Genomic DNA, 26,341 nt, shown 5'->3' with positions numbered 1-26,341 from the left:
AATATTAACAATAAATAGAAGAATAGTAACTTTCCATGCAGTCTAGTTAACAGAAGTTAGGAACTTTTACCACATATCCATTTACAATTATTTGCATGATTGACTAATGTGACGCATTTGGATTATCTGACATGAGACTGTGTCCTAAAACCAAACAGAAGCATCTGTAATCTGAGTCACATTTCACAAACTACAGCTTGAGTTTACTGAGCTGGAATGTTATCTGGCAGTAATTCAGCAAAGTGGATAACCCATATAAAACTGTCAAAGACAAGGTATCTGGTTCTGGGACCATGTAAAAGACTCTTCCCAAGTGACTACTTTTTAAAACAGCCTGGCAGTGTCATTAATGTTGTTACCATTTGTCCCCTATGCGACCCTGGTCATTAGGTTAAGTGATTGGACTCTCCTGCATAGCACATGCTAGTAATAAAAACATCTTGTTTCCTACTGGATAGAGCTTGTCTCTGGTTTTATCCTTGTATCACATAGAATCATCTGATGAACACCAGCCAAGAGTCCCATTTCCTTTTAGCGCGGATCTTTGTGCTTGCAGATGCATGTTACTTTACTGTTGTTGCCTTAAAACCTGATTTTCTATCCTTTAACAATGGTAAATTCAAGTACACTTAATGTGAGATTTCAGCAAAACATTATATTACTAGTTGGGCAAGCTAGTCTGCGTGCCCAGTGATCAACGTTCTCCTGGCTGTGCAATCAAACTCCAATGATGTTCTCCTGACTAAATCTAGGTGAATGCAATCTATGAAAATGGCAGAGTGATTATTTTGCACTGGTGTAAAGCTGACTTACTCTGGCATGAAAAAGCACTGAACAGCTGTCATTTTTGATAGCTAACCCACAAAATAACAAGAAATAAAATGGGCTCTGTATCAAAATGTCATGCCGACCCTCAGAACTCCCTCTACCTGATAGTATCGCTCTTGTGGGCCACATATCCTTGTGGAACATAAGCGAGTCAACTTCTATTGGATTTTAAATGGCAGAGAGGTGCTCCTGACATGCAGATGCTCGTCGTGTTGTGGGGCTGCATTTGGTCAACATGGTGATCTGGGTGCTGAAATTGTTGCCGTTGCTGCCAATGGAGGGCTGCTGGTATTTAGTGTCAGCACCCAGGAACCGCTGCAGCATCCACCTGCGCCACTTACGCCTAATCTCTGACTGCACCTGCAGCAGAGGCAAAGAGGTGAACAAACAGTTTATGATGGGCGTTACAGGAGAATGACATGCAGCAGGGGGAGGCAAAATGAGATCTAGTGATATAAAGGACAGTAAACATCTTAAAGAGGTAATTCTGCTTGAATTTACTCACCTCTCCATTCAGGAAGCAGTACAAGACTGCAACAACAAAACCCTGTTAAAAAGAAAAACAGATAAAAGAATTTGTGTTGTTGGAAGAGACGTTGTACTAGATAGCACAGCTGGGGAAACACTCAACATTTTTTAGGATGAGTAATGACAGTACGATTAAGACCAACTTCAAGCTGGGACTGGAAGCTCATCATGTTGCTGTCTGGGATATGTTCCCAGGAGATATCAGTCTGGGCCAAAAATGATTATAAATCAGGACGACTTTCCACTGGAAGATTTCCATCTTTGCACTTTGCTCTCAGCTTCTAGTTTAATACATAGTAAATCTGATAAATAATTTTTCAAATACGCTAAATTAAACATTAAATGCAGCATTCCAGATTTGTAAAAGGATTACATCAGATCCCGTTCATACATTTGTGTATAAGAAGTGACATTTTGACTGACTTCTGGAAAGTATGACCAGCACACTCCCTAACGCAGTGTATGAAATTAAGGGATAGGCTACCTGAAATGACCCAAGGACAAGATCGAACACCATCCTGATGTGTGGGTGGAGGTGGTCAGGGATAAAGGCAAATATTATGTAGTTTATGCCAAACAGAGGTATCAACAGCAATGTAGATTTAGCCAGTCTCCTAAAAGTAGCAAAAAGAAATCAAAGATTAAAATAAGGTTAGTGTTCATTTCTTTTCTACATCCACAAAAAAAGAACGTCATGGCTGTATTAGTTTTTAGGCAAGAGCTATTGCTCAACACAAATAATTCAATCAATCTCAGCTGATAAGACATGACTGTAACCTTTGCTATGATAGAGTTGTTGACATTTGGCACTGAAAACCTACGAGTACTGATTGGACTCCTTCCTTCCGATGTCAGGGCAATTCATTTTCTGACGCAATATTCGGATTATACAAATGAAGAGGAAAAAGTTCACCTGCCATGAGAGTAACACATCTGTTAATGGTGCGTTATGCTGAGTTGTATGTGAAATGTTACACATGAACAAGTGCAGTGACTCACAAGTATGGCGACTAAAATGGGTGTTTTGATGATCCACCAAGGATTGTCGTCAATTGTCTCCCAGCATCTGACAGAGGAGAGTTAAACAATCATACAAAAATGATGAACACAAACGGAACCAAGCAGCTACACGAACAGAAAGAAAATAAACTCCAGAGCTAAAGCTAGCACAATGCTAATGCTATCGCTTAGATTATTATGCAATCACTACAAAATATGTTCCCTCACCTCTGCTTCTTATTCTTGAACTTAGAAACTGATACAAAGACTAAATATTTCATTTTAAAGGTACAGCATGTAAGAATTACTGACATCTAGTGGAAAAGATGGGCATAGAAATTCAAATGCCAAGTACAGTTGTGAATGGACGGTGGCTGTAAGTGGACAAAAATCTTCCAAACATAAACATATTTTTCATTTTTGAGTGGATCCAGTGTCCTCAGGTGCAGCGATGGATACACTACTGGTAAATATTTCAATATTATTTTAATGTGTACTGTCTATTTTATGAACCTTGTATTTATCCTGAATGGTGCTCTAGCATCTATCAAATAAAGTTGGTATTGCAGTATTAAAGCTCACATAGTTTTTGTATGTGTTTCACATATAGTTTTTTTGTCTATCCTGAGACACTATAGGAAAAATGACTGCTGAATTCAGTAGAACAGTAGAAACAGTAGAACTTTATTGGCTCACTCTGAAATAATAAAAACACAACAGTTATTAAATGCTGATAGAAAAACAGCTCTTAAAGACATTTTACATCTTACTTTGATCAAGCTTTGATTTTGTTACACGCTGCATCTTTAAAATTAAAATCTCTTTTGAAAAAAAAAAAAAAAAGGTCCAGAGCTTCTTATGTTTTCAGACAAGGAAGGAAGGTTTAGAGCTCCTTCTACACATCCATCTGTACCTGTTTATTCCAATCCAGGTCTGTGTGTTGGTGACATTTTTCTTTTTATTCAGCACCTTGTGTGATTTTTTCACAATAGGACCTCATCTCTTAGCAATGTTCCTAAGCAAAAAAGACTATTTAGCCACATCTTAGGTATGACCTGTCAAAAAACTTGTAATATTTGCTTAAGCTATTTCACTCAGCTTTGTTGGAAACCATCACAAGGTTAAGGAAAGCTGGTAGGACAAAATCCAGAAGAATTTAAGAAATGACAACAGCAAGTGAATCTGCATCTACAGATGTTCAATACAGATTGTTCAAAAGGTCTTTTGGATGTTAGATATTATTTTGTGAGTGCTTTTTATCGGTGCAGTCTCATCCCACTGTTTCAATAAGAATACATGAGGAATGTTGGTATGTTATAATAGAAAACAGTTTTTATTTCTAAAGTTTGCAATCAGTAAAGGCACAAAAGGCACATGCCACAGGAAAGTCAGTTTATCTCAATGAATCTCCATTAATTCACACAGATCAAACACAGTGAAAACTCAAACTAGTAACATTTCTTTCTAAGTTAAGTGAGCGAGTAGTTTAAAATAAAGCTGGACCAAATTAAAATGTCATGTTTAAATCAGCTGTGTAATTAAATTCCTTAGCTGAGACAGCTTTAGATAATGAAGTGTGCCTCAAAAATGCAACTGAGTGGACCATGCATGGATGTTAGATATTATTTAAAATTTGTTGTTCAAGTCTTGGAAAAACTATCATCTCACCATGATAATACGAGCTTGGCTCTTCTGTGTGGCGTTTGCAAGTATAGGTGTGTGTTCTCTCTGGAAACTCCAGGTTCCTCTCACAGTCCAAAAGGTTAATTTTTCGCTCTAAATTCTGGGGTGAGCATGAGTGGTTGTTTATCTCTGTGTTGGGCCAGTGATGGACTGGTAACCTGTCTAGGGTATACCCTGCCTCTCTAGCTGCTGGGATGGATTCCAGCCTTCGCGACCCTGCATTGGCATAATACCGGTAATAGAAAATGAATGGATGGATGGAGTACAAATTTCCCAGCTAAAGAATGAGTAGTTGAGAAAACAAACTGCTGCAAACAGCTGCAAAGCATATTTCAATAATTTTTTTAAAAAGACCGTTGTGTTATGTGAACCTATATTTAGCATATATATCAAACCTGTGATATCAAGATAGATAAACTCAAGATATTTTTCCAGAGGCATTTTTAATTCAACATCATGAGTTGTTTCAGCTCAAAGACACAAGTAGTACAATAAATGTTGTACTACGTTTGTTAAACTTTTATTTACCCATTTAACTTAGGTCCACACAACCTAGGTGAATTAACTTGAAAAGCTTTTCAGCTTTTTGTCTTGAAATTCACTTAATTTTTGTTCAAAAAGCAGTTCGAGAATCAGATAAAGATAATCCAGCATTGCTTGGAAATTAATGACAGAATCATCACCTTAATTTTAGAAAGGACTGTCAATGTAGAGTTGCATATACAAAGTGATACTCTTTGGAGTTCTCCCCTTAGCATTTAGAGAATTCAAACAGTTCTTATCATGGCTTTTGCGAAGACATCTCCGGGTCATTTCACTGAGTTTGGACAGTTTGGAAGCAAAACAAACTATTCAGCTGAACATTTGACTTTAATTTTATCATATTTCTTGTGCCTTTGCAATTTTTTATTTGTTCTCCATGGTTTTGTGTTCTGTGATTATTCTGTGTTCTCCTAATGCTATCCAAAACTAGCTATAAATCGGTCATCAGCCATTCTGTATGCAAACTACCAAATCTCTGCTGTTCTCTGTCCGGCATCGGCCATCCTGTGGGTAAGTAAGAAGCTTTGAAGTTGAGTTGCAGTTGGTCTGTTTATACTTTTGTTGTTGCCACCTGCTGTGATGATTGTTATGTTGTGTATTTCTAGGAGGTTAAAACAATGTCAAAACTCACCCTGGGTGGTTTAAGTAAGCCTTTGTAATCATCCATGTGGAAATAAAGATGGTTGGAGCCCCTGCAAGCAGAAACAAGAAGTGGCTAAGCATCATTTCCATGAGGAATGATCAGTAATCTCCTCCCTGAGCCGCAACCTTGTTGTGGTGGAGGGGTTTGTGTGCCCTGAAGATCCTAACAGCTATGTTGTCAGGGGCTTTATGCCCCTAGTTGGGTCACCCATGGCAAACAGGTGTCTAGGGGAGGGACCAGACTAAGTACGGCTCAAAAACCCCTATGATGATAAGGACTATGAGTGGGTCACCAGGACTTCCCTTTGGAGCCAGGCCTGGGGGTGGGACAGGAGAGCGAGGATCTGGTAGCCGAGTCATAGACTGTCCATTACGAACACCATGTTCGAACATAAGAGTTTCCATATGTACACCTGGCATCGGAACTATCAACTGATCACACCACCTGAGCCAACTCACTACTTATTGGTAGTGAGGGACCAGGTGGTGTGGGAGGAAGCCGGTCAGATCTGGCAGGCCCAAACGTGTTGTGAGGGTCTGCTGGGAACATCTGGCAGAGTCCCCCATCAGAGCGAGCTTCAGCTCCCACCTTCAGCAGAGCTTCAACCATGTCCCGAGTGAGGCGGGGGACATTGAGTCTGAATGGGCTGTGTTCCATGCCTCTATTGTTGAGGCGGAAAGCCAGAGCTGTGACCGTAAGGTCGTTGGTGCCTGTCGTGGCGGTAATCCCAGAACTCGTTGGTGGACACCAGCAGTGAGGGATACCCTCAAGCTGAAGAAGGAGTTCTATCGGGCCTTCTTGGCCTGTCTGGTGGGGTGTTCCAGGTATGTCTCTACGGAAAGAGACCCCAGGGAAGACCCAGGACATGCAGGAGGGATTATATCTCTTGGCTGGCCTGGGAACACCTTGGGATCCCCCCCACAGAGAGGGAAGTCTGGGCTTCCCTGCTTAGGCTGCTGCCCCTGCAACCCGACCCCAGATGGTGGTGGTAGAAGATGGATAGATGATCAGTAATGTTCAAACCAAACATGGACAGACTCAGAGTGACCAGATGAGTGGTAAAGCTTTCAGTGTGTGTACACTGTTAATCTTTTGAATTACTTTATAGCTAAATCTGTATCTAATTTTTTGTACACTTAGAATTTTAAACATGCCTTGTTCATCATGGGGTCTCTCAAGAAAGTCAAAAGCTTTTTGGCCATTTTCCTGCTGGCAGATCATTTTATTCAGACCTATTTATTGTAATTATTTATGGACTTCATTCAAAATAAAAACATCAGAGAATATTTATTGAACATGCATATCAAAGCAAATTGTAGGACCAAAATGATGGGAAAAAATTACAACATGATAGAAGAAGTTAAGATGAATGCAGTCAAAAACTCTTCCAGATCTTCTACAAATATATGTACTTTTATGAAAAGTTTCTGCTAAGACGCATGAATCAGTACATAAATACAGGCAGTTCAAATCCAATTGGTTGGATTTAGATGGTGCTTATTACATTACATATATATTATGTTGGATATCCTACAGTGCATATAGAAATCAATGGGAAAATATGACGCAGAAATTCTGGTTGTCTGATGATTACTTTTGACGATTTCAAGCACCACTTCAGAAGAGTGGACAGATTACAAATGCTTGAGATTGCGATTCTCTGAACTGTCTGTGGCCATCTGGCACGAGCACTTACCCCAACCAATCAGAATGTACCACCAGAAGTATTTCCTCTCAGAGAAGAAGGAGACGGCTAACAAGGCGTGAAGATAGAGGCCCTCCACCAGCAGCCAGAAGTAACTCGCCATGACCCCGTACTGGAAGAAGACCACCACCGCCTTGCAGCCCACCTAGAAAACATGAATGTGTTGCCTTACCAAGAAAAATTTCCGCTACAATTATAAAGCAAACAAACGTAGTCTCTTAAACATATATGTAAAGTTTATGACCCATATGGGAAGCAAGCTAATGTGTTCAACTTGTCACTGATGGAATTCTTAAAGAGAAAAACTTAAGGAAGATGATCAGGTAAACTACATCATGTGATTGTGTCTGTGTGGGTGGGGTTGGGGGTTGGGATGATCTACAAATGTCCCTTAATGGTTGTGCTGCTCGTAAAAACGGTCTTGGCCTGACACTTATATTAAAACGACTGCTGATGGTACCTCAGAAAGTCTGAAATCAGACAGGGTCATCTGATTGAATGACTCGTTTAAGTTTTACTGATGTATCATAAACCACAGGCAATGTGGTTGTTGTCTTGAAATATAAACCTGCACCAGCCACTTATTAATACCACCAATTTAATTGTTTATTAACGCAAGTATCTCATCAGCCTATCACATGGCAGCAACTCAATACGTTTTGACATGTTGACGTGTTGGCTGTGTCCGAATGGCCACACAAGTCCCTAAACCATCATTTACTACATAGGCGTACACTATGCATCTTACTATATAGTGAACTCATTCTGTTGGCGATTCAGACACAAAGCTGGCTAGTTTCTCCTCGTCGTAGATCACATGACTACCGACTGTTACCACAGCAACCACCATGCATTGTTCCAAATCCAATCCAGACCAGTGTGAAAATATTTTATTTTCTAACATTGTATTTTATACTTTCTTTTTCATTTATGCAATAAATAAGGACATAAATGAATTATCTTGCTTCTTTTTTTTTTTTTTTACCTGATTTGATGTTTGTGTCACTTAAGCCACTTTGAGCTTCCAATGCATTATGGTCTATATTGACCCATCTAGTGATTATTGATGCTCATTACTTTTCAAGATGCATTGTGGGTCATTTTAAGTGTACTACTTTTTTTCTCTCTGGACATTCGGACGCCCTTAGAAAATGGCCACTATAGTATATAGTGACCACTATATAGGGCACTCTGTAGGGAATAGTGTGGACATTCAGACACACTAATCACACAGCCACGGTCACCACAACTTGCTGAAGTTCAAACTGAGCAAGAAAGGAGATTTAAGTGAGTCTGAAAGTGGCTGTCGGTCTGATAGTCTGACTAAATAACATCTTGCTGCAACTAAGATGTGCAGGATATCATCTCTGAACACACAACACATCCAACCTTGAAGCAGATGGACTGAAGCATCTCAATAGCAATAATTGAGGTCAAAAGGGACAGGAGTAAATGATAGCACATCTCCACGTCTCAGTGTTTCAAAGTAAAAAAAAAAAAAAAAAAAAAAATTGTTTTACAGTTCATTGTCATTGTTATTGAGATTTTCTTTTACTTAACTTCACCACCCTATGCCAGTGTTTTTATAAGTTAAGTGGGGCCTCTCATTCCAAGTAAACTGAAGTAATCACAACAGACTTAAGGACTTTTACCAAGATATAAGATTATAACATTTTTTAAAAACATTGTTTTTTCATGGTGGAATTTAGAATCATCAGGAGATTTAGCAGCTGTGTTTGGAGTCAAACAATCTGTGTACCCCAAAGAGGAAATGTTTAAACTTGGCCATTAAGGATCAGCACTTGGAGGTTGTAGAACAGCTGATTTACAGTTTGCTGATTTTATTCACTTTGTAATACAGCAATAAATTTAGATAGAGCGAGATCTGAGAGAACAGCACTGACGTTGGTGGCCTGATTCATCAAACAAGCTGAAAACAGATGTAATGTATGAAACTATGACACATCCAGGAACTTATAAAACTCTTTTTATTAACTCAACACTTAGAATACTGTTGTTGCCAACATAAAGTGTTCCAAACTACATACTGGAGCGCTGAATGTGATTTATTGACAAAGCCGTCTGCAGTTCAGGTTTAATGTTGAGCAAACAGGAACTCTCAACATCCTGCTTGACAGGTGAATGGGAAAACACCGTGTCAGGAGTGGAAGGGCCTTGGCAAACGCTGCTACACCCAGGACATTAAGTAAACTCTGAGACAATGCATTCAAAGTCAGTAAAGTCTGGGTGAGTGATCACCACAGCTAAAGAAAGAAAGAAGCTGTTGAAAATGTTCAATAATATGTCAGACCTTTAGGAGGAAAATCCGCAAAAACTGTGGCATAGGAAGAGAAAGGCTCTTTCTTTTTTCAGATTTTACCAGGATATGCTAAATTATCATCTGGTTTTATACATCTTTAATTTAGATGATTACTTAAAGAAAAACTAAACCAAAATTTAAATTCAAATGCAATTTATTAACGGATCATTAGGAAGTGCAGTCACCTATAGAAAATTAGAGTTTGGACATTTTATTGATCTGAACCATTCAGATGACAAGAAACAAAAAACATAAACAACTAGGAAAGCACTGGAAGAGCACAGACCTCTGCCAAACCATTGTCATTTTTTCATTTATCTTTTTTAATTTACTAGTGCTTGTGGGAATTTCTTTTTGAGTTACAAGCTGTAATGTTTATCACTACCTTCCCATATCTCACAACCTGGTGGTCATGTGACCATTGCCATGGGCTAAGACAAGAATCAACATCTTACTGAAGAAACAGGATATAAAACAGATGCTGGATTACTCTTTGTTTGGGGTGTAACAGTCTGAAATCTGACAAAGTTCAGCAGTATTGCCTAAATGTTAACATTCCTGATAGTACAATAAGAAAATATGGCTTGTATGCAAGAGTTGCCACATTTAAGACTCTTAAAAAAACACAAGGCAGCATGTTGCATGTATGAGATCTGCAATACAAAACAAACACAACTTGAGGAAAAAATGTCTTTGGAAAACACAGGGCCAACGTAGACGCTTGGTATTAGTGCAGTAGCACATGTGGATCAAAGCAAACACAGCATCTTCACACAAATTGTCAAGCACAGTGGTAGAGAGCTGATGATTTGGACTTGTTCTGCAACCATAAGATCTGGGCACCTTGTAGACATTATTAACTGCTTTGTATACCAACGTATTTGAGAGTCAAATGTGAGTCTATTTGTCTGGCAGCTAAACTTTGGCTGGAACTGACTCAAGCAGTGATCCAAAACACAGAAAGAAACCTACAACAGAATGTCTAAAAAGAAAATAATGAAGGCGTTGCAGTGATCCAGTATTAGTTTAGACCTCAACCTGGCTGAAATGTTGCAGCAACAGCTTCACAAAGCACTGCATAAATGAATATCCACAAACCTCAATGAAGTGAAGCAACACTTTAAGCTTTTAAGCCTTGAAGACTCCAGATTTGGGGCTTTTGTTTCACTGGTAACAGTTTGTGTTTTACTCATCTCGTCAAATCTCACAAGTTTTCCCTTTAATTTGACATAAAAAATTTTCAGATCCATTTTGTGGTTGCAAAAATATAGTCATTTTCCAAATGCAATTTTGAGCAAAGTAGGATTAGGGCTTAAAAGGTTACAGCCTGACCGACATTTTTTTTAAATGTGAATTCTTTATTTGCCCCATTAAAAAAAAAAACAAAAACAAAAAAAAACCGAACTTCATTTTCATGCATTTTTACCATTTATTACTGCGTGATGGGTCGAAATTATTACAGTGTAGTCTTATGGTTCCTAGTATCCATTATGGAGCATAAGACAAGTATCAGATCATGTAAAACAGGATTTTTCTGCAAAGTTCCTCCCATTAAGTGATGCAAAAGTTCACAGAAACTGTATCTACCAAATATATGTTTGGCTTAATGAGGTTAAATAAGCAAGGGTCAAAATTCCCCCAAAATGATGTACAAGACAGATAATATCATAAAGAAAACAATGCAGCTAAAGGTAATTTTACAAGCTATTGAATCATGTGGTTTATTAAGCTGTTCATGAACAACTTTTGACTTTTCATTTAGTTTTTGCTAAACAAATAATGATGTGGTGTAACGTCACATGTTGTGGATGATCAAAGGGTAAATTTACTTCATATTAAAATCTGTAAAGGACCAGATCATTTTTATTTCATCCTAACATGTAAAACCTTTGAAAAGAAAGCTGGTGTCACATCTTTTTCACAACACTATCAGCAAGTTCAATAGAGCTTTTATAGCAGCACAGAGTGATAAGAGCGAACGGTACTCACTGATGATTGACAGTTGTCTGTCTCGCCAACATCATACAGAACCACATCCTTGATGAAAACAGTCACAGCTTTCAGTATGAGAGACACAAACAGATGCATGTGGATGTAGTTTCTTGTGCAGTGCAGCTTCCTGGAGGAGACACGGTTGGTTAAACAACAAAAAAGGACATTTCTGTTCACTATGAAATAGTGATCTATATTCATGACTATTGTGAGAATAATCAAGTAAAACACAAATACATGTCAGTAATATTCGCTAGAAATTTTAATGCATCAACGAACAAGACCAAACGACTGAGAGCGGTAATTATGAGCACTATGTCGTGCATGCCTGTTGCTTTCGAAATGTTTTCTTACTGTACTGTTTTCTAAATATCACACCACATAAATATTTTAACAGCGAACAGCTTTGTGTATGTACTTCACACTATATATGGGAAAATACTGTACCAGTAATTCTTGACATTCTGCAGAGAAGCAAACAACAACAAATCTGAAAGTCTTGCAGATAAAATGTCAGTGATGTAAACTCTATCCTCTGGGTACTTTTTAAACAAATGCCTTCCCGCTGAGCTGAGGACTTGGGTTGACAGGTGGAAACTTATCAGGCAAGTCGTCGCAGCAGGCCGGGTGAGATGACACACGGCATCAACCAGCTGCCTGAACGCTGCATCCAAAGCCGAACATAAACAGCAACGGATGTTCACATCCTGTGTTTCTGCTTCAAAATGCAAGTCGATGACATGTAATAACCAAACGGAGTAAACACAAGCCTTGCTGTTTAGCTCATATCACATAAACAGTTTGAAAGAAAAACTGACCGCACATAGCAATTTCTAAAGATCAGGGTCACTTAAATCTTTCCACGTGACCCCAAGACATATGGCCAGGAAGGAACATGGTGTGAACAGCAGCAGGCAATCTAAGTGGTTTGACTTTACAGCTTTTTGCACTTGACTGCTTTGAGATGTTGATGCAGATAATGTGTAAATTTGACGACTTCTCCCACAAAATCTGCTTTAATCACTGTGTTTAAAACACTGTAAAACCCCTATAAAACACAGGGCAGATAGTGTAAAACGAGTAAATGAAGGGGATTTATTGCTTTGAATGATGGAAAAGGCCTTATGCCGAGACATTAAACAACATTTTGATGAATCTACTTACCTAAAAAGACAAAGTATGACGATGGCAGCTGTCAGAGAAATGAGCGAAACGCTGTGACCGATGGTGTAACCCACTTTGATGGCGCCAAAGAATTCCCCCTATAACAACATATTCCGTTACTGTAATTGGAGACAGATCATTTGGACGGAGTTTGACATTTAACTGGAAGCCACAGCAGCAGCAGTTTCTATACTGACAGAATTTTCATCCACAGTGTTGTTGGGATTGTAACCACAGTCCATTATGTAGGAGTCCATACTGATCGGGGTCCAGCCATCTGCAGTGCAAGTCTTTGATAGATTTCCTGCAGAACAGAGGGACAAAACAAGACTTCAGAGTGTTTCATGCAAAAGCACAGTAAAATACTCCTAAATAGTAAATACTCCTAAATTTACTCATACTTAATTGTGTCACTGAAGTATTCCCGTGAGACTCGTACTTCTATGTTTCCCTCTGGAATACTTCCAAACACTAAAAGCACAAGAAAGGAATGACTGAAGGGCATCAGTCGTCCAACTTGTCCAGAGATGCTGAAACTTTTCCCATGTGTATTTGCCTCCATCAGTCTCTTAATTACCCTCAGCCTGCACACACACATGTGAACACCAGGAAGCCTGTATTCAAACGGAGATGTTTTTGCTCTGGTCCCTCCATCGGGCCAGAGGTGGAAGGTCTAAGTGCATTAGACTGATGGCTAAGAGCAAAAAGGTCTCTCTTATCTAAGCTATACAAGCAGAGACTCATGCAGGAGCAGAGAACTTGCCAGTAGAAATCAGTAGAAAAAGAGGGGTAGCTTTCAGATGCTTTTCAGAAGCTTTCAGACGCTTTACTCTAGCCTACATGTTGCATTAAAAAATGGCATATGTAATAAATGATAAGGCTTTAAGCAAACCAGCGATGAGGCAGCCACGTCTTTCTCTACTGCACCATGGTAAAGCCTTGTAGAGAAGACAGATCAGCAAAGTATAGGAGGACCATGTAAGGTAGATTAAACCTGAGTAAAGTACAAGAGAGTAGAGCTCAGCAGATTACAGTAAAGCTCTGAATGCAGCGCAGACCACTTCAGAGCTTTGCTTTGATGGACCAGGGAAGAAATAAAGAAAAAAGGGAATAAGTGAGCGAAAGGAATTGTTTCCTCCAGTTCAATTACTTCACATTCAGCTGCAGAGATATGATTTAATACATTTATGACTAAATAACATAAAATCTAAATCAGATTATTCATCTTTTAACTGTGTTCGGACAGTACATGTGCTTTACTTAACCAACTGAAATAAAATGAAGGTTTCTGGTATGTAATGTCCCTTGTCTGATTCTATTCAAGGATTTTTGTTGTATAGCACATTTATCCATCTGTTCATAAGGAGTAATGTAATCCTGCTGTATTATGATGGACTGACAGGTATGGGATGTTGCTAAATCGCTTATTGTATAAGGTTTCTATGTCATATTCCCTCATCTCCAGCTTCAAGACTAAAGAAAAAGAGCTGTGTGAGAGATTAATCTGCAGGCTGTCGTAGAAATTGAAAAGTTGGACATTCCACAAATTTCCTAATCGTATCACTCCACAGACATCGAATCAAGATGGAGTTGGGAAATGACCAACAATCCAAAGTCTTAGAATGTATTTGGCATTAAAATTTAGTCAGCTCACAAAATACCTGAGCGGCGTATTGCAGAGAAGACTGAGGCTTAGCTTCCTCAAACAACATGACAAGACACAAAGGCAAAGATAAGCCCCTGCTGTTTCAGCCCATGCCACCACTGGATTTGGCTTGTTTGAGGGATTGCCAGAAGAATGCTTTCATCATTCCCCAAAACATGACTGCAAGGATTTTCAGAGTCATGAACGATAACAAGGAGAGCTGAAATTAGTTTATCAGTCTGTGATCATTTTTATTTCCAGGTTGCTGTTTATTCCACCTACCCTTTACAGTAGCTACATTCAATTTAAATACTTTTTCTTTTCTAAATGTGGCAGATATGAACATTATATTATTAGGTTCAGCAGTTTTATGGCGTGTTAGTAAAATCACTGGCAACCATGTCACAATCAGGCTGGTAGGAGGCGGTTGGTCTCTGTTATTAGGACTGATAAATAACTGAGGGTTTCTGTTTAACCTTCTTGGTAAAGAGTTCATGAGAATGTCAAACTATCTCAACTAAATTTACAGCATGGCTCCTGATCTCTGTGGCGCCATGTTTCGTAATGCTTGTTTTTAGTGCGTGAGCCTTCTAAAACGAATGGCTCACGATGTGGCAACAACTCGTGTTTCGCAACTGCTCCAGACAGGGAACCAAACTGACTTTAGGCATTTTTTAGGTGTTTCATTATATATATATATATATATATATATATATATATATATATATATATATATATATATATATATATATACATATATATATATATATAAACATTTTTTTAAAGGAAATTTAAAAATAAGTAATAGCATGCTTCTCAAATCTCTTTTTAATTAAATAAATAAACTGGAAAAAAGCACAATGCAAGGTTCCCACGTAGCTGCAGTGGTAATTTAAAATGCACAAAGCCCCAGACCGTTCATCATTCCTTAATTAAGTCCTCCTTACAAGACCTGAGAGCAAAGCAGGTTTAACCAGCTGAGAGCTTCACTGATTAGTTGATTTACTACATAATTGATTTGGTATGCATCAGAGCCACAAAGGTCACTCAGAAAAACTTCTCGACATGCTGAGGGCCAGCTCTTCATCCCAGCCAGCTTCTGAGCAGCTGTTATGTGAATCTATAACATTTTGGGGAAATATCTATGTTCTTCCTCAAACTCCACAAAACCAGTGATTCTTCATCTCTCCTCCATCTTTTTCCTGGAGTGCTATCCTCACTCAGGTCACACTATTTTTCCCATCTGGGTCACAGTGCAGCTTCCCACAGAGACTTTCCTCTGTGCAGTGAGCCTTCATATGCTAATGGAAAATCCTCGATTGGACCCTCTCTCATATCCTGAATATGACGAGGAAAATACTGACTGGATTTTGGCAACAGGCATTTCTTCAATATCTTTGAAAAACGCAGATTGATTATATGAGCGATGCAATCAAGTTGACATTAGAAATTTGTCAATAAAGCTTGACATAAAAGCACAACTAAGCCAGGACATATGGTACGTATAAAAGCAGAAATATGAATATGCATTCATGCACATGGATAGACCTCTCCCATTTCCATTTCTGCATTAGCCATAACCGAAAATACATCCCCTCAATTAATAATTTGCACATAAAAATGCTTGCACCAAAGGTTATTCAATGTGGCAGCAGCAAAGAAGAGAGAAAAAAAATCTGAATGAAATAAAGTATTAGAAGCTATCAACTCTGGAATTTCAATCAAACAACCCTGTAAGCAGAGAAAAAGAAGATTTAACTTCAAACAACAAATGTAGCTGCAAGGCAACACCAGTGCTGCTGTTCTTAGGCACAAATATTAACATGAAATCAGCTACTAATGACAACATAATTTTTTTTTTTTTTTTTAAATGGGTTTTAATGGGCACGCTGTGTGGTTTCCACATGATTGTCTGTTCAAGGAGAAATTCTGTCTTAGGACATATTCACACCAGAATAGTTCAAAGAGACAAGTCTGGGATGACTGGGTTCAGTTGGGTGGACAATGTCAAGGAATGTCGGACCTTTCATTAGTTTGGCTTGTTTTCACATTACTCTTTACTCAAACCGGCTGGACACCGTTGCGCAGCTACAACTGCTTGTCGCTCAACAACAAGGAAATATCAGGAAGATGATAAGATGAGAAGATAACTCACTTCATCGATTGTTCAAGATTGGGATCAGCTTGTTCACCACAAGTAAACAATGGAGCAAGAAACCAGTTCATGCGGGATTGTTGTTTCTGTTTTTATTTTGGGGTTCAGAACTTAATCAGATTTACTCAAGAAGCTATGAGCAGCAAGAGAGGCTGTGAGCTTTCTCGTATTTTACCATAAAACACGTTTTACATGGTCTTCTGGTCCATTTTGTCCATTTGATTTCACATTGAAATTGAATCCAGAGCTTGGTTTTCAGGTGGAACACAGTTTGCTACTTTGGTCTGCATCATATGCAAATTAACATTCATGCTGCTTCAATAAATTGTAAAATCAACACAAGAAGACTATGTTTATTTAAAAGCCATTTACACGACAGAGCCTTTTTGTCTTTCATCTGCATCCTTTACATGCATATTTTTTCTACTTTTATAGAGCTTGCGGCTGCGTAGCCTGACATAGAAAACAGAGTAGAACTCTAGCAACCATGCTGGCGGTGTTGAGCAATATTGATCCTGTCAGAGCAGTGAAGAAAACAACTAAGAAGAAATTGCTACTTATTAAGTAAATGCATGCACCACCGTCTACTGAGAGTGAGAATGTACACTATAATAGTTTCCTTCACTGTTGCTGTGAGGCTACAATGTAGTTGTTAGCATTAGAGCTTTACTGCAAGAGGTTGCTGGTTTGAGTCTCGGTGGGGGTGGGTGGGGGTGTTTCTCTCCGAGCCCTACGGTTTCCTACCATTGTTCACAGACATGCATGTTAGGTTATTGGTAACTATAAATTGTCCCAACGAGTGAGTGTGAGCGTGAACGGCCGTAACGGACTGGTGATTCGGGGTGTATGCTGCTTCTCGCCCAATGACTGCTGGGATAGGCTCCAGCTTCCCCCCTCAACCTTTAATTGGACTAAGCAGTTCAGAAAATGACTGACTGACGGACCATTGCTGCGTTTGCTAAAGTCTAAAACTGATGTACTCGATGAATTTGAAGATGAGTTGTGCACTGCCGTCAAGTGGATACATTTCATACAGACTATACCAGTTTAAATATTTTTGGGAGTATGTGAGTAGTGATTTGGATGACATCTAAAAAGGAGATACTGTACCATATTTACATAAAGGGAGCAAAAATGAGCCTTCAAGCGAACCAAGTGGCACCTGGGTAAATGTGCCTTTTTATACAGATTGTCTTCTTAATTGAACTACATTTCTCTTCAAATGTCTAAACTTTACTTCCAGTGAGGATAAGAGTATACTAGATTTTTCCATTTTTAAGGAACAGATGAGCTGAATTTCTTTAAAAGAACATAACTAATAGAGAGGGTCTTCAGATTTTGTGAAAGATTTTGTAAAAAGATCTGTTATCCACTATGCTAGCAGACTGTACATTGCACATTACGCAATCATTTCAATGCAAATGTTGGTCATATTAAGCTATGGATGTGTGCAAATTGTAGTGATCAGTTGTTAAGACTGTCAAGCTAATAATTTGTTAGCAAGGTTGGCTAACGACAAAAAAAAAAAAAATCAGTTGCGGTTTTTTTTTGGTTGTTTTTTTTTTCTTGTTATTCAGGCACAGTTTGGTGGAGTTTTATAAATCTATTAAAGTATTATGAGAATTTCCATAAGAATGAACTTCCAGTAAACTTACATGTATACACAACACACGCATATGCTGAAAATTACATATAAGTATTACATCAGAAAATCTGTCAGATTTAAAAACCTTATTCCCAAATGTTCATTTTAAGAAAATGTACGTTTTATGGTTGCTTAACTTCAGTAGTGGGAGGGTTTCATCTTAACATTTTGTGAAGTATGCATCTGAATTATTTTGTGTAAAGGTAAACTGAAAAACGCTAGCCTGACCAAAAGTTATTTTTGTTAAAGAACGTACAAAGACAAATAAACTGCAAATCGTGCACTAAATATGTCACAGTCTCCATCATGACAATACCAATGCAAGTTCAATTTTAAATATAATTCAGAACTTCTATCTTCCCGCCACCCTGAATTGGATTAAGCGGTTAGGAAAATGAATGAATGAATGAATTTTTATCTTGATTTTGGTTGTTTATCGAACTGCTTGCAAACAATGTGGACACTGAAATCAATATTTTTCACTATATTTCTGGAGGGGAAACAATGTAATGATTTCTAACATTTACCGGAGCCTCAGAAGATTCCGACATAATTTTGTCAACTTCTTCTTGACTCCCATGTAAACACATGTATGTGGAAATGTGGGTGCAGAAAAAATGTCTGCAAACAAGCAATGTTTCACATGAACACAATTATATACACAACCAACACATTACAAATTCTCCAGCAGTAAATTCATGTGGAAGTAGGGACACATTTCACTGATGAACATTTCACCTGCAGACTACTATGCTTAGACTACTTCACACACACACAGTATTTACACACGAGTAACTATATTCATTTAAATATTCATTGAAAAAATCCTCTGGTGCAGCTATAAGAAACTTTAAAGCTGCAAAGTTTTGAACTAATTTAAGTCTACTTCAACTCCTGTAACATTTCTCATGGCTCTCATTTGAAATGAAGGCTTCCCTGCCGGATGAATACAAATCAACAGCTCCTTCAACTTTTACTGAGTAATTAAAGTGAGGAAGCTCTGTTTGGTAATTAATGGCAAACTGAGAAATGCTGGAAACTCTGAGGGGAATTATCTAACAAACTACAGTGCTAGCGTCATCCAGTAAATTTTCAGTAGTGTTTTCCCTCCTGCATAATTAGCATTACTTCTCTGAGAGGGCTTCGTAGATTAAAGACGGACAAATAAACAGCATGTTGCTTTGATGGGTGGATGGGGCTGTAATTGGAAGTTGTTTATTTTTTTTCTCACTCAGTTGTGCAATGGGTTCCAATTTTTTATAGTATATCTTTTGTTATGTATGAGAAGGAGCATGTGTGATCATGGGCCAGAATGGCATAATGAGTCTGAGTCTGTGACAGTACACTCCATAATTCCCATTTATTTTGTAAGATATTTATTGTGTTCATACTGGCGAGGACTCAAGATGAGGGAATGTTTGGAATTCTGACAAAAAGGGGTAAGAATGAATAAAAATGAACATCATGCCAGCGTTCCTTGTTGTTCTTTCAGATATCCTGTAACTAAGTCCTGCCAACTCAATTAGACATCCTCATTAAATTTCATGTTAATCTGTGACGTGGCAACATTGCTGTACAGGATTTACATAAAAATGCGCAATATAACCACTGATATATTTATTTAGTCATTATGCTTAGGAATGTTTTTGTTGTTGAAGACAAAAAAAAAAGAGATTAATAAAATCTTTTTTATTGTTTTCTTTTTTTCTTTTGGACAGTTAGTGGAGGAGCACCAGAGAAAACAGACACTTATAATAACATTATGCAGTTTATGTGAGGAAGCATTTGCCCACATGATGATTGTACAAACCCAGTTTCCAGAAACATGACATTTTTAATGTTCTTCATTGATCAACTTGAACAATTCATCGAATTAAAAGCAGCTAAAAGAAAATTTCTCTGACATTTCTGAATTTCTCTGTTTCTCTGTCCATCTGGGAAGAGCTTGTGTCCAGAGAAAAATAATCTTTTCTGTATTAATGATGGTGGCATTTGTGGAATTTAGTGACATCTTGTGGTAAAGCTCCAGTATGCAACCAATTGAGCAGCCTGCCTCAAAAAGCTACAGAAAGGGAACATTTATGCTTAACATTAAATATGCATATGGATAGAGACCTCTGTCTGTTCGCATTATTTTAATATTTCACTCCGTTTTCTGAGAGCTTGGAAATGCAGAGCTAAATGGAGCGACTTAGCAGTACTTCTGGACAGCGTGGGGTCAGTGTTAAGCAGTATAAAGCAAATGCAAATAGCAAAATGAACAAACAAGATGAAGCTGCAAGGTATTTAAAGGCTTTACAAATTTCTCCATCTACTGTGCTGCCTTTTTATGTCCCTTTCTGAGAAGGTATATTATCATTATCCCTTCCACTGTCATCATGTTTGCTACTGACGTCAGAGTTCTGCATTGACCTCTACAGCAGCCATACGTCAACATAAAGCACACATAGGGGGGAGCGCTGTTTGACAGAATTACAAATGGATGCAGTTGCTTTTCAGTTTATTTTGTCAAACACCTAAAAGCATCAGGAATTGTGACTAGCAGCCCATTATAACTCCATAGTAATATCGTGCAGTCAGGTATTGTCTTACTGACAGAAGTTTTGCTCTATGAAAAAAAATCCTTCTTTCATAACTACAGCATCATCTGACAGATTCATCATTCAACAGACTTAAAGGCTGTGCTTTGACTTTTTTCTAGAAACAGATACATGATGATAGGAAGGCGGCACAGTCCATAGTGGTGCGGCATGTAACATACTTCAACCAATAACTTGATTTCCTTCTGTCGAGTGTATTCTGAGGCTGATAGGTCTGTTCAATGATTCTGAGGCCCCAACCTATAACTTGACCTTTCAGCCATTAAACTGTATAAATTTGTCTGTTTGCCAACTGTCACAAAAAACAAACAACAGAAAGGTTCGTTGTCGTATGCACACACTCAACGTACTCTCTAATCATGACACTTACGTGGAGGTACGTCCCCAGAGAAGTAGAATAGATATTTGGGGCAGGGGATGGTAACCACCTCTCCAATGTCAGCACTGGGCCAGCAGGTGATCTTGTCCCACGTCCCACTGCAGCCTAACAAAGATGAGAGGAAGGAAAGAAAACACTATGAAATCATAAAGACCAAAATAAGCTGAGAAAGACTGTTGCTCAGAGAGTGCTTCACACTGTTAAAACATCACTCCGCTTCAGTAAAAAACACAGTAGCCTGATTAAAGTTAACATGGGTTCCCATGACAGCCAAAACGTCAGTCGTCATTGCGGTAACATGCTGCTATGATGACTATTAAAACAGCCCCTCGTCCTTCATTACACACTGTTATTTGAATTCAACAGATGAGTGTGACTTTCCACTGTGTGTGTGTGTGTGCTCTGGAGATGTGGAATCAGGTCGCAGCACTTTTAAATCTGCACCTGCTTGACGATTCATCACGATGAGAACTCACCTTGCCAGCTGTTGTCTGCAGCTGCACCCCAAGGAACTGGAAACAGTCAAAACAAGTGGAATCCATACATTTGCAAATGGTGACTAAATTAAAAAGATAATGTGTGTTTAATGACTTATGTGCTGTGTGACAATGATGGTCACATAAAAACCCCAGTTTGAATCAATGATGGTTTCAGTCACACACAGACAAAAGAGGCTCATGGAGCACAATCCTGACCAGGTAGAATATACCCAGAAGTTGCATGCTGTGGGTATACATCGTCCCACTTGGCAGCAAGTAATTTAAAACCTGTGTAAAACAACAAATCAGTGAAGTGACTCCCATTATTACACACTCACTGCTGTGTTTTGCATGCAGATAAACTCTCTGCCGCTTTCTGAGGGATTTATTTGCAACTCTGACTTGAATGTTTTCGCTCCCAACTGTACAAATTTCTGACTCGGGGCTGAGATTAGCTGTAAAATTAGGAGTTCAGCCGTGCAAATTGTCAGAAGATTTGGTTTGAATAGCTTCTTTGTCAATCAGATGTTGATTGTCTAGCCGTCCAGCCGACTTCTGGACTTCAGATGAGACGTATGAAGATGAGACCGAATGAGTCAAATGCATTAATATGAGTCAGTGCTAAGCACACAAACACATACCCAAAAGAATACATACCTGTTGTTTTGTTTTCAATCAGAGCCTCACACATGTTTTTCTCCTTGTCTATTTCCAGAATCAGGTCACACATCTGACTCTGTGCTGGAAACACCTGCAGGAAGACAATGTGATTTTTAACTAAATTTTCTACCTTTTGCTATAAAAGTTACAGATGCATGTTTTTAGTGCTGGAAAAGTTTAGATAATTCATGAAAAGTTGTAGATATTTGCTAAACTTTAAGAGGTATATAAACTTGTTTAAGTGACTGGATATTCTTAACAAAAAAAAACCTTTATAAATGTTGCTCTTTGTTTGAACAAACCTTTAAAAAAGGAAAACAAATATTAAAATATTGCATCCTTGTGCACACTGCTAGTTATTTTTATTGCGTTAATTAACCTAAATTCTTTATTTTCTTAACTAAAATCTTCTACTCTTCTACTTTTACTTTTTTGTCATTTAGTTACTGTTGTAACAACTGGAATTTCACCAAAGTGAAAATAATAAAGGACTATCTAAAGCGAGTGAAGCTTTATTTATACCAGCAGTGATGTGTAAAAGTCTTGAGCGACCCGTTTAGTTCTTTATATTTTGCTTCCAAGTTGCTGGGACTTTCACGTATCATTTCGGGAAGTTTTTAAACAAGGGTTTTCCAAACTTTTTGCAAGTCATTCAAAGGTTTCTTGTATATTAGCAGATTTTTCTGTCTTTTCCAGTCCAGTCCACATACCTCACCGTTTTCAACTGGATAAGGTTCTTCTTTGTTAACCTATTTAATGCGCTGACATTTTCCGTAGGCATCTTCAGCAGCATGTTACATCATTAAAGTGGAACTATTATGTGCATTTCAGCCTAATTAATTTTTTTATTTCTGAGACCAGAAGGGCTGGGATTGATCAAGTTATTGTCACAAATCTCTTTATTTACTTCAGACCGACCCTCTCCATAGGCTGTCAGATCAGCCTGTGGGCAAAACGAGTGGATTGAGACTCTTCCGCATTAAGCCCCGCCTCCCGCCACTGCACTACATCGGGAGCGCGCACCGCACCTGCTTTTGCCGTCATTGTAACATCTCATAAACAGAAGGATTAGACTAATATGAACTCAATAAAAAAAACACAACACAATGTCAGAACATAGCATACAGCCCTACATGTTCAAACCTGAATCAAACTCTGAAAACAAAGTGGAAAACAGCAACCCACAGCAACGAATGCAGCAGGATGTCTCTCTTTAGTAAACTCACCAGCCATCGGTGGAAATAACTTTATCTGACGTTTTCCACCCGCCTGATGTATTTGTACATGCCCTTGTTAACCAGTAGAAGGTAACCAATCACCGAACCTTATCCCCCGGGACGTCACAAGGATTTCCAAGTAGAAAAAACTCTCTAAAAGCGCGTTTTTCGTCACTATGGAAACCGAACGGGGAGCATGCTGGAACTCAAACTCAAACATGGGTTTAGGTGATAAAAAAAACAGTGCCGTTCATGTGTCTGATGAGGATTCAACACTGTAACACTGTAGAAAGCTCAGAAAACTCCAAATACCATAATAGCAGCTCTTTAACATCATTAGTGCTTGAAAATGAAACTTGGCATATCCCAGCATAGTGTGCAGCATCTCTATAAAATTCTGAAGAAACCTAATAAGTGAAGAACAAAAGAAGTCCATCCATCCATCCATCCATGCATCCATCATTTATCCATTCATCCATCCATCATTCATCCATTCATCCATCCATCCATCCATCCATCATTTATCCATTCATCCATCCATCATTCATCCATTCATCCATCCATCCATCATTTATCCATTCATCCATCCATCATTCATCCATTCATCCATCCATCATTCATCCATTCATCCATCCATCATTTATCCATCCATCCATGCATCCACCCATCCATCCATCCATCATTTATCCATTCATCATCCATCATTCATCCATTCATCCATCCATCATTCATCCATTCATCCATCCATCATTCATCCATTCATCCATTCATCATTTATCCATTCATCCAGTCATCATTTATCCATTCATCCATTCATCCATCCATCCATCGGCCTCTTTACTTAACTGCATAGTCTAATCAAGGATTACGGGGAAGCTGGAGCCTGTCCCAGCAATCATTGGGCGAGAGGCAGGGTACACCCTGGACTGGTTGCAGGTCCATCACAAGGCCAAACAAAGAATTGGCAGGCATTTACAAAAAAAAGCTATGTACATCAAATAAACAGTATATTAATGTGTTTTTTCTCAAGAAACAGGAAAATATCCAGCAGCGATCTGACAAAGGAACGAGAAGATGCATTTGGGCTTTCATGTGATCCATGTTCACTGAAGCCTGATCAGAAATGGTCTCCATGGAAGGGTGGCTGTCATGAAGTCATTCTTAAGGAAAGGAAATGGGGAGGAAAAACTGACACATGCTAAACCACACAAGAACTGGACTGAAAATCAGTGGAACCAGGTTTTATGGAGAGACACATCCTCCCTACTGAAGCAGTATGGGATCATCTTAACTGAGCACAATAAAAAAAAAAAAACAAAAAAAAAAACAGCAGCTAACTTTCCAAAGCTTTTCCACAGAAAAGTCCTGGAGACTACTTGAAGATAGATAACTTGTCATAGTGAGTTAAAGAATCGAACTGCTCATCCCAAATACTGACTTTCCAGCTCATCAAACAGCACAAGTTCTGTTTTTGCCTTCAACTCTGTGATGATATCTATGTTTGTGCATGCTTCAATAAATCCTGCTATTTTTATATATATATTTATGTTGGTGTATAAAAAAATGAGGAAATGAGGAGAGTCTTAAGACATTGCAGAGTTCGATAAAGAGTCATATAAGGGCATCACATCTGTTGTTGCTGCTCATGCGTTGACCTTATCTACATTTATTTACCCAATCTGATTTGCAATGAAGAAGCAGGACTGGAATTTTATCTGGGATCTAACACTTCTAGTGCATTAAACAAGATTTTATCCAACTCACTGAGAATGTCCCAAGTCTTGTATCATGGATAGGACATTGTTCACATGTGAAACACATCCAAAAGTCCAATCATAAGCAGAATTATAACACAAATGTAAACACACTCATGTTTTACCAGTGGAATTTATACAGCCTCTTGGCAGGATTGCAAGATTTATTACTCTCACTTAGCTGGATGAATCTCCTCTCCGTGGACATTAATCAGACTTGTGGTACGTAGCTATTGTTAGCCACAAAATGAGCCCATATGACTCCAGCTTCTCTGCACACACAAGGTGACTCCCTTGCATAGGTAATAATTTATCTCCCTCCTCTGGCTACGTGACCCCTCTTGTGTTACTTCCCCCAGTGATGATTAGGCAATACAGTTTTCTGACAGTGTGATGGCTCAGCTTTGCAAGTTAAGAAAAACAGTCAGAAACTTCCAGGAGGATCGTCATTATGATCTCACTTTTAGGAATACTTTACCGAGTAAAGAAGCCAAATCATGAAAGGGAGTAAAAAGTGTGAATGTGCACTGACATGCACATGCACAGCATTTCCACCAACCTCCAACTGGATTCCAGCATGATTCATAAATGCTCAGAGGAGACAGTTAAGTGGATGAATAAAGTGGAAGCACAAAGACAGACAAAGAAGACTGTTGCCATGGTGTCCAGGTTGGAGACCAACACGCTTCCTTTGGAACTTCATTCTGATTCCATTAAAATGAATTGAACAAGTTGCTGGTGTTTGGAGATGGGGCAAACTGTGATTGAGGGTCTAAAAATAAATAGGATTTTTTTTTTTTTTTTTTTTTTGAAAAACCTTAATGCTGGGAAAAGCCTTTAAAAAGTAAACGCACGTCCTCCATTCACACCCGCTGAAGATGCTCAAGAGGTCACATTGTTGCGCTTTTAGAGGGAGTGGATATCACTTGGTGTTTGTATAGAATTTAAACCTTGGAAAAATCTACGTGCTCATCCTAAAAATAAATAAATAAAAGTTCCCAAATCAGTCGATCAGCTGTGACTTGTTTACAACGAGCCCGAGTTCAAGTCATGAGAAAACTCAAGTGTTGCTGAAATATACTTACGGGTTCCAGTAATGTGCAGCAGTAAAGGAGGGAAATAAACCTTGAAAATAGGGACAACATATCCTCTAGATTTGTTAAATAATAATACTTTGGGGGCAAAAAAAAAAAAAAAAAACACGTAAAAAAAACCGATGCAAGAGCGGATCTGCAGTGAGAATCCGAGGCGGGTTGAAATGGGTCTTTTGCTGACTCTGTGCGTCTTGCGCTCTTGGTGGAGAGCTCGAGCTTAGCGTCCTCCTCCTCTTCCTCCTCCCTTCCACACTGCACCTCACCCTCCTCCCTCTAAAGATTTACCTTGAAAAGCCAACAAGTAGCCA

The 26,341-nt window shown here is 38.6% G+C and overlaps 1 protein-coding gene across 1 annotated transcript; it reads right to left on the bottom strand.

The window, feature by feature from the left end:
• Positions 1-996: 996 nt before the first annotated feature.
• LOC306758679 (vasoactive intestinal polypeptide receptor-like) lies at positions 997-26,045 on the bottom strand (the record flags this gene model as incomplete). The annotated part of the gene is made up of 13 exons (XM_079244046.1): positions 26,025-26,045; positions 21,966-22,059; positions 20,821-20,934; positions 12,603-12,709; positions 12,406-12,503; positions 11,239-11,368; positions 6,921-7,074; positions 5,213-5,273; positions 2,356-2,422; positions 2,178-2,269; positions 1,841-1,970; positions 1,334-1,375; positions 997-1,188 (listed from the first exon to the last, which is right to left on the bottom strand). The coding sequence occupies exons 2-13, from the start codon at positions 22,036-22,038 to the stop codon at positions 997-999; spliced, it is 1,260 nt and encodes a 419-aa protein (XP_079100172.1). The 5' UTR covers positions 22,039-22,059; positions 26,025-26,045.
• Positions 26,046-26,341: the final 296 nt, after the last annotated feature.

The sequence above is a fragment of the Telmatherina bonti genome (genome assembly GCF_933228915.1).
Source record: "Telmatherina bonti genome assembly, chromosome: 7".
Taxonomy (NCBI): Eukaryota; Metazoa; Chordata; class Actinopteri; order Atheriniformes; family Telmatherinidae; genus Telmatherina; species Telmatherina bonti.
The sequence above is the reverse complement of the archived record's forward strand: the minus strand, read 5'-3'. Positions and strand labels throughout refer to the sequence as shown.